The 9,218-nt window shown below is 53.5% G+C and overlaps 1 protein-coding gene across 1 annotated transcript in view; it reads right to left on the bottom strand.

Moving 5' to 3' along the window:
- Nucleotides 1-2,183, bottom strand: part of SEMA3F (semaphorin 3F) — a 36,829-nt gene extending 34,646 nt beyond the window's left edge. Inside the window, exon 1 of the mRNA XM_077821323.1 lies at nt 2,100-2,183. Within this exon, the coding sequence (XP_077677449.1) occupies nt 2,100-2,168 (69 nt within the window). The 5' untranslated portion in view covers nt 2,169-2,183. The remainder of the gene's footprint in view (nt 1-2,099) is intronic.
- Between the last annotated feature and the right edge of the window lie 7,035 nt (nt 2,184-9,218).

Consider the following 9,218-nt stretch of genomic DNA (forward strand, 5'->3'; position numbering starts at 1 on the left):
CTTATCCTGCCCTTTAGCCCCTGTCCAGCCTCAGGCATGAACCCACGATCTGCTGCTGCTGCTCCATGGCTCCCCATTGGGCAGGCCCCAGGAGCCATGGGCTGGGGAAAGCTCCTCCAGAGAGGGCCCAGCTGAGCCCAGTCTGATGGGCCAGCAGGGCACCTGTGAGAGACCTGGGAATGCTCTGGGGGTGGCTTTGCCACGTGACATCCCACATGCAGTAGTAAGAGCTAAGAAGAGAGGAGGCAGGGTCTGGGCAAGCTCATGCTCCCCTCCCCCACAGCTCCATCACCACACGGCCATTAGGGTTGCCAGGCATCCGGTTTTCGACCAGAACGCCTGGTTGTAAAGGGACCCTGATGGCTGCAGTCAGCACCGCTGACTGGGCCATTAAAAGTCCAGTCAGCGGTGCCGCAGATCTAAGGCAGGCTCCCCACCTACCCTGGCTCTGCGTGTCTCCCAGCAGCGGTCTCCATGTACCTGTGGCCCCTAGGTGCAGGAGCGATCAGGGAAGCTCCAAGTTCTGCCCCTGTCTCCAACACTGGTTCCACAGCTCCCATTGGCCGGGAACCACAGCCAATGGGAGCTGCAGGGGCCTGGGGAGCGTGCACCACGCAGAGCTGCCGGGCCATGCCTCTGCCTAGCATCCGGACATGCTGGCAGTCGCACGGAGCCAGGGCGGGCAGGCAGGTAGGGAGCCTGCTTTAGTCCCGCTGTGCCACCGACCGGCAGCCACCTGAGGTAAGCGCTGCCCAGACGGAGTGATCCCCGTCCTGCACCCCAATCACTGCACCTGGTCAGAACCCCTTCCCACACCCAAACTTCCTCCCAGACTCCATACCCCCACCTGCACCCCAACCTCCTGCCCCAGGTTGGAACTCTCTCTCACACCCAAAGTCCCTCCCAGAGCCCACACCCCCTCCCGCACCCCACCACCTACCCCAGCCCTGAGCCCCCTCCCGTACCCTGCCTCAGCTCAGTGAAAGTGAGTGAGGATGGAGGAGAGCGAGCGATGGGGGGCAAGAAGGGGGCTGGAATGAGTGGGGGCAGGGCCTCAGAGAAGGCCTTGGGGAAGGGGCAGGGGCAGGGGCAAGGGTGTTCGGTTTTGTGCAATTAGAAAGTTGGCAACCCTAATGGCTGTGCGTGGGCGTGCTGGGGGTGACGCTGCTGCTGGTCAGAGGCGTCTGGCTGGCAGCCAGTGAGAGCATCCCCATGGGGGCCTCCTCAGTTCGGAGGTTTTCCTGCCCATGTCCCACCGCCGCACTGGAGTACTCAGGCTGCCTATGGAGGCTGATGTTTTTACTGGGTGGCTCATCTGCTCTCAGAGAAAGATTCGCCAGTGCAGAAACACAGGCACCGGAGCCCCGTCTGCTCTAGTGCTTCCTCTCTCGCTAGCGCCAACAGGGAATCTTCAGAGAGCTCCTGCAGAGCCAGCCCACGGGGCAAGTCTCCATTTAACCTTCAGCTTCTCTGCTGAGACACCAGAAAGCACTGGGTCAGGGGGCTTTAGGGAGACCCAGACTGAGACAGGAGCCCATTTCCCTGTCCCCAAAGAGCCAGGAAGGGCCGTAGGATTGAGACGGTCACCACTGGCATGGGCCAGCTTTGAACCCCAACCTAGAGAAATTTGTACTTATTCCTAGCATGTGTTTCTCTGGCTTCAACTCCCAGCCATTGGGCGGGTTCTGCCTTTGTCTGCTAGGCCCAAGACCCTCTGCTACCGGATCTGTCCTCCCCGCTCAGGCTCCCATCACCCAGGATCAACCTTCTCTGGGATCAATTAAACAGCTGGAACTTCCTAAATCGGTCAGCAAAGGGCCCTGACTGGCTCTCGGCTTCCCAGCCTGCCAAGTTCCTGGGGGAAGTGCAAACTAGAACTGAACAATCCCCAGCAAGGGTCTCACGTCCTGGGGCCCTGGTCTCCCCCCGGCAATGACTCAATACAAGGTGGAGCCAGGCAAAGCAGGGGATGGATGGTGGCTACCAACTCATTTCACTCCAGCCCAGGGGCCTAGCATTCTTCCCCCTCCTGCCCCACTTCTCCAGCCCTGCATCCCTAGCGGGCCCCCCAGGCGGAGGCAGGTCAGACGGGCTCTTACAATGAGGGGCTCCCGGTTGATGTCGTGCAGGTCCAGCGAGAGGATGTAGTCCTTGCTGCCCACGTACATGCGGTCATGGTCCTCGTCCTTCAGCAGGATGCGGTAGTCCGTGGAGTTGAGCAGGAAGTTGAAGAAGTGAGCAGTGCCAGTGGCCTTCAGCTCTGCGGGCAAACACAGACAGGGGGGTCAGGCTCCTCCTGGCAGGGCTCTGCATGCAGCAGGACCCAAGAGAGCAATGACCCCACAGCTTGGAATCAGCCAGCCTGCAACACAGGGCCACGATGTCCACCACAGCCTCAGCAGCTGCAAGGTTCAAACCCCCACAGCTTTGGGGTGCAATAGGACTGTGGCACATGTGCCAGGGTCTCCCCTGCCAGGCTCTGAGCACCCAACTCACATGCCAGGGCTCTGCCAGCCTGTGACATTGCTGACATAACCTGGGACAATATAAATCATTGTTGCAACCACGGTAATATATTTGCAGCAAATATTGTACAAAGGTTGTCGTGTAAGGTATCTATGGAAAGATTATGGTTTGTTGATTATGATTATGCTATCTGTATGCATGCATCATTTTTGTACCTGAAGTTATGAATATTGGCTATGTACTTGTACCTCAATGTGTTATAATTCTGAAGTAGCCTTGCTTGGCTACACTTGGGTGAAGAGCGCTGGGAGTTAAACCAGCCTTCGGAGACTGCAGCAGGGAAAACGCTGCCGTGTGTTTACACTGTCAGCTGCAAGCACACTGGTGTGGCCAAATTAGCAGCTCTTGCAACGCCACAAAGAGCAGTGCATTGTGGTAGCTATCCCAGTGTCCAAGTGGCTGCAATGGGTGCTTTTCAAATGTGGGCTAGTGGAGTGTGACAGGGAGTGTGTTGTGTGTATGTGGGGGGAGAGACAGTGTGTTTTGGGGGGCTGAGAGCATGTCAGCATGCTGCCTGGTAAATTCAGACAGCAGCAGACCCCCCTCCCATCTCCTCCCCCTCTCTCACACACACTCACAACAGCAGCATTCCATACTAATGGTTTGCTTTGTCCCGGGGCTGATAAGCATTCCGGCTGTCAGAAACGGAGCTTTGAAAGGGGATATCTGCATTCCTACAGCCGATTTCAAAACAATGAGAAGAGTGGCCACTTGACTTCAGGGGATTATGGGACATTTCCAGAGGCCAATCACAGTGCAGTAATGCAACACGTCCTCCACACTGACACCCGGGCATTTCAGCTGGGGTGCAGCAAGCTTTATGCTTCTCGTGGAGGTGGATTACCAGGAGTGCTCCAGCTGCAGAGTCCAGGTGGTCTACCTGCCTTGCAAGTGTGGACACCTCAGGAGCTAGGGCTCCCGGGGCTGCTTTAATGTGCTCTAACTTGCAAGTGTAGCCAAGCCAAAGCATTTGGACAGCTTCTTGAGAAAGGAATTTGCAAGTTAAGTGCCCAACCAAGAAACACTTAACTGACAATAGATCTTGGTAGACTCCAATCCACATAAGAAGTGGAGCTACCCCGGTCTCCAAGCAGTTGTCTGTGAACAGCCCTGTGTGCTGGGACAAGGGAAATAAGATCCCAAGCTGTGTGTCTGGTGAAGGAGAATGTGTCTCCAGTTCTTTGTCTGTGAAGCAGACAGAAGGTGCCTTTCAACCTGTGATGGTTGAGAATACTGCAGTTGTCTCAGAGTTGGTTCTGAATTCAACTAAAGCCCAGGAAGGGAATGGTCCTAAGTTTGTGTCTGCTAGGGAGAATGGCACTGTAACTAGGTTGCATCCAGTTAGGGTATGTATACACTGGAAACTTAAAAGCGCTGCTGCGGGAACGCTCCTGCGCTCCTGGTAATCCATATCCACGAGGGAATTAGCTCCCAGCGCTCGGAGCCTGTCTATATTAGCGCTTTAAAGTGCTCAGACTTGCTGCGCTCATGCGGGTGATTTTTCACACCCGAGCCAGCAAGTTAGAGCGCTATAAAATGTAAGTGTAGACAAGCCAGTAGTGTTTTAGCAAAATCCCAGAGACCAGACAATTCTGGTGCTTGTATTTTGCCTGTTGCTTAATGTGTGGCTGAAAAAGGTTGTAGCAACTTGTCTAATCAGGGTGATATCCTAGCCAGGGCACAAGGAGAGCATAAAGATGATTTAATTGTGTTACACACTGACAGTTTGAAAACTTGTAACAAGAAGGAAAAAATTCCTGAGCTTGTGTGTGGCAAAGGGAAGGAGAATGCTTCTGACCTTTAACTATGAAATCTAGCAGTTTGCCTGAAAGGGAATTGTGTAGAAATCCGTCTGATGAGCCAGAGGTGATCCTGGGTGTAAGATCCAGAAAGAGTCTGTTGTTGCTCAGGAACATGTTCCTTTAGAGCAGTGGTTCCCAAACTTTAACAACCTGCAAACCCCTTTCACTAAAATGTCAAGGCTCGCAAACCCCCTCCTAAAAATGAATATTTCCAGGGATTTTCTCCTTTACCTGAGTATAAATTATAAAAGCAGTGATCTTGGAAATATAAAATTTGTTTTTATGACATGCTTATTACACACTATTTATTATTAATTATGATTTATCATTACCGTATTTTTATTACATTATGAAAACCGCAACACTCTTCCAAGATCTCACTTTTGTAGCTTGTATCACTTTGAATAAGCCAGTTATAAGACAAGGCTCCTATGTTTCATCAAGGAGCATCAGATGTGAAACAGCATGAAGGTATTTAAGAAACCAACTCAAAGAGTTCCTCCTATACAAGCATTCAGGTCTTGAGCAGTCCAGGCAAACAACACACGTTACAACAAAGCTTAAACTTATTCTTCATAATTTTAAAAACAATACTATCTGCCCATTTAATTTTAAAAACAGCAAAAGATATCCACCTCCCTTTCCATTTCTTATAAGGAGTCTTGAACTTTAAATCTCCTCTGTGTGATAGATATGCTTGCTTTGATCTGCTTAGCTTTTGGAAGTCCAGGGGTTCCTAGGGACAGCCATTAGTGAATTTTTTTCCCGAGAACCCCGTGACATTTCATGAACCCCCAGGGGTTCACGGACCCCAGTTTGGGAACCACGGCTTTAGAGCAAGCCCTAGGTGAAGAGGGTAAGGGCAGAATTTCTGTGAGGGGTGAACTGCTGCTTAGAGAAGCTCCTATGGAAAGGAAACCTCATGGTAATGTGTGCAAGCAGTTTGCTGTAGCTGAAGAATGTGGAAGTTTCAGTTCCTAACAGCCAGACATTTTCTGTTGTGAATGGATCCACTGACTTTCCTTTTGAAAGATCCAGTGTGGATAGCTTTAAGAAGGTCTCAGATGGAGTAAAACTGTTAAGGAATTTAAACAGCCCTATAACCAAGTCGCCAGCTTGTTGGGGAGTCAAGGTTGCTGAGAGAGGAATGTCTCCATGCTGATTCTGTAAGTGAACAGTCTGTGTCTTGGGTTCAGAGGGAAGACTGGGTAGCTGAGTCTGCAGAGCAGGACAGCTGTGCAGTTAATCTCTGGAGGATGCAGGGGAGGGCAGGTATACTCTCATCTCTAGACACTTTGGATATGACTTGTAGTCTCTCAGGGGACTTAACATCTGATTCCATGTTGTGGAAGCAGAGGTTGGTAATGGTAGGACCACAAAACTTTGAGTCTAACTTGCTGGTAAAAATGGATGGTATCTCTTTCAGACAGAGTCCAGCCTTAAAATTGGTAATGGCTGAGAATTTAAAAGCTAGTGTTTGTGTTGTTGCAAATTACTTGACTGACTGGAGGAAAGACTTGCTAATAGCTGGTAGCACAGAGAGCACACCCAATCAGCCAGTGAATTCTGTTCAGCAAGAAAAATCAGGGTTTAATCCTTCAGGACATGGAGGAAAAAGAGACCTTAATTTTGCAAAGGAAAGCCAAAGGCTAACCCAAAAATGCCAAAACACCAATGGTATTGAGCCAAAGGTGTGGCATGACAAACATGATTGTAGATGGACACTTGCAATGAATTTGTTGTTATTGCGAATGGTGATTTTTGTAACGAATGTGTTGCTGTTACCAAGAATTGTAAAAATGTACAATGTGCCTAATCTTTTGGAAAAACCCTTGAACGTGTTAAAAGGATTACATGAGAACACACTTTATGTTAAAAGGCCTTGTTATATGGATGTTGCACAGTTAGTGCCTGTAAACAATACTGGAACTTTTCACAGGGGAAAAGACATTCCAAACATAATGTGCTGTATAAAAAGGAAGACTGAGGCACACTACCATATTGCTTTCATGGCTAAATGCCAAGATTTCTATACTATGGACAATATTAATATCTACATGCCTCTGAGCGCCCGACCCACAGGCCAGGGCCCTGCCAGGCTGTGAGCGCCCGACCCACAGGCCAGGGCCCTGCCAGGCTGTGAGCACCTGACCCACACGCCAGGACCCTCCAGCATTCCCTCCTCACGCCTGGACTGATCTTCCACCAATCAACCCAGGGGCATGAAGCAGCCCTTCTACTCAGGCCCGGGCACCCCTAGGTCAGGCAAGGAGAGGGCTGGCAGTGGGTTACAATGACCCAAGCCCAGATATCACTGGGCCAGGCAGGGACAGGGCTGGCAGGGGATAACAATGACCTAGGCCTGGGTACCCCTGCATCTGGCAGGCACGGGGCTGGCAGGGGATTACAATGACCCAGGCCCAGGTACCCATGGGCTGGGCAGGGATGGGGCTGGCAGGGGATTACAATGACCTAGGCCATGGCACCATGTGGCCTGTGTTTAACACGCTCCTCAGTCCGACCATCCTTAAACTCAGGCTGGCCACCATCCTATAGGACAGATCTGGACACCCCCACCCCTTCCCTGTCCCATCCCTCTTTGCACCTCCATCCCCCCTTCCCCCACCTCTGTTCGCTCTCCTGAAGGCTAACACTGGACACGCTGATGGTGCCTTTCACATCAAGAGATCCCAGCCCACAGCCCTTTCGGTCATGCTTATAGACACCCAGGTCATAAGAATGACCATACTGGGTCAGACCAAAGGTCCATCCAGCCCAGGTCGCGTCATCACTTTGGGAGTCCAGTCATACTGGAGATCCCATCACGACAGGCTGGCTGAGCTGTGCCAGGAAGTGGGCATGCAACGGGCATCTGTGCCCACAGCTGCCAGTCAGTGAAGGGGGGATGCAGGGAAAGCGGATTCTGTGCCCCCTGGGGAGCTGGGTCGTAAGGCAGAGCGGACCGAGAATCAGGGTCTATGCCCAACTGTGCCTGGCACCGTCAGCAATTGCCTTCCCCCTCTGTGCCGCCTCCCAGCCTGTGAGTATTTAAGACTGGCAGCCCGTGGGGGTAGGGACTCTCTCGCCATGTGTACGTGTAGCGCCCGGCGCAGTGAGGCCCTGGGCTCAGAATAAGGCTCCGGCCCCTCATGCCAGAAAGCAAAGCAGTCAAATACTCTCGTCAGCCCCGTGGAAATGTAGAATATTATCATCCATCCACCCACCTCTCATGCATGCATCCATCCATCCCTCCCTCCCTGTACATACACACCCACCCATCCATCCATCCACCAGTGATGGCAGAGCCTGGGTGACACAGTGAGGCAGGGCTGGGTGGCATAGGGCTGGGTGGCACGAAGGGGCAGGGCTGGGTGGCATAGGGCTGGGTGGCACAAGGGGGCAGGGCTGGATGGCACAGCAAAAACTCATTGAAGAACCACAGCTCAGGACACTGTCAGCAGCAGGTGTCTCCCAGGGAGTGCAGGATTGGGGCCTGTTGGGAGCCCCTGGTTTGCCGCTGAACACCTCCCTCCCCCATGCCCTAGCACTGCAAAGGACACAGCTATTTTTGCCATGTTAATAGCCAAGCTGCTCGTGCTGTGGGGGGTGGGAGGGTTGCCCAACACCTGCCTCGCTGGATGCAAGGGAATCAGCTAGCTCCTGCCCAGTCTACTGGTGCAGGATTCCCCCAAAGGGCAGATCTGTGCCCACTTTCCAGGTCAGACCAGACCCAAGGCCCCCTCCGGCTGGGCTCCCGTGCCAGGCAGGCCCAGGTGCACCATTGGCTGCAGCAGGACTCTGCATTCTGCCAGGAGCTGCCCCAACTACCCTGCAAGGGAAACAAGCCCCAGAGCCTGGCACCAGGGTTACACCCACTGCCCAGACACCAGAGCACCCACCTGCCTGCTCCATGTGGGCACCAGGGCTGCAAACCCTCACACCACGGCAGCCACCTCCGCTCACCCTGGACGAGCAGCACCGAGCCCCCCGCCCCCTCCTTCCCCACAGAGGCATTAAACCCCCTATGGGGTGTGGCTTGATGGGCTCTTTAATGACGCCTGCACCCTGGAGCCACGTGTTACCCCCAAGCCCTGCTGGCACCAGCTCCCACATGGCCACCACGCGCTGCCCTTCCCCGTATTGAGCCAGCACAGATATTAACAGGGGATTTGCACTCCTCTGCCTCCTGACCGTCACGGCACTCCTCATAGAGCTCCATCCCCCAGCAATGCCACCCACACAACGCTGAGTGGGCCATACCCCAGGAATCTTGCCAAGGTGTACTCATACGTCAGCCAGCAGATCAACCCCCCAGGCCTGCTGGGCCAGCAACCATGGCTCCATGCCAATGGGTGCTGGCCAGGACTAAGCTGGACTCCTCGCTCCAGGGGCTGAGCACCATGCACGAGTGCCAGTCCTACCCAGCTGGCTGCTGGGGATGGGCAATTCTAAATGCAGCAGTGATGCTACCTTCCCAGCTGATCAGTGCCTGGGAGACCCCCTCCCTGGGTGCTGGCTGACTGCACTCAGGATGGAGGGTCCCTGGGAAGAGCCCCCCCACAGTCGTCCCACAAGCTGCATGCCAAGAATTGCTCCAATGCCTGAGCTGGCAAAGCCCATCCATCCTGCCATTCTCACTTCCTCCTCATAGTTCAGAAGCTTCCCAGGTGCACACCTCTGTACTTCCCCCCCACCTGAGCAGGGCCTTCTAGGACGAATGCCAGGAATGCAGTGACCCGGAAGGAGGTACTGGGTCCAAACTGCACAGAGGGACCAGATCTGACCAGATCTGACCGAGAGCTCAGCATGCTGGGTGCACCCTGAGAACCTGCCCTGAGGTGCCTCGGCAGGAGCTACTAGGTGTGGAGTGTGTGAGGAAATCTGGCCCTT

Source organism: Eretmochelys imbricata, chromosome 7 (assembly GCF_965152235.1).
Source record: "Eretmochelys imbricata isolate rEreImb1 chromosome 7, rEreImb1.hap1, whole genome shotgun sequence".
In the NCBI taxonomy this organism is placed as follows: domain Eukaryota; kingdom Metazoa; phylum Chordata; order Testudines; family Cheloniidae; genus Eretmochelys; species Eretmochelys imbricata.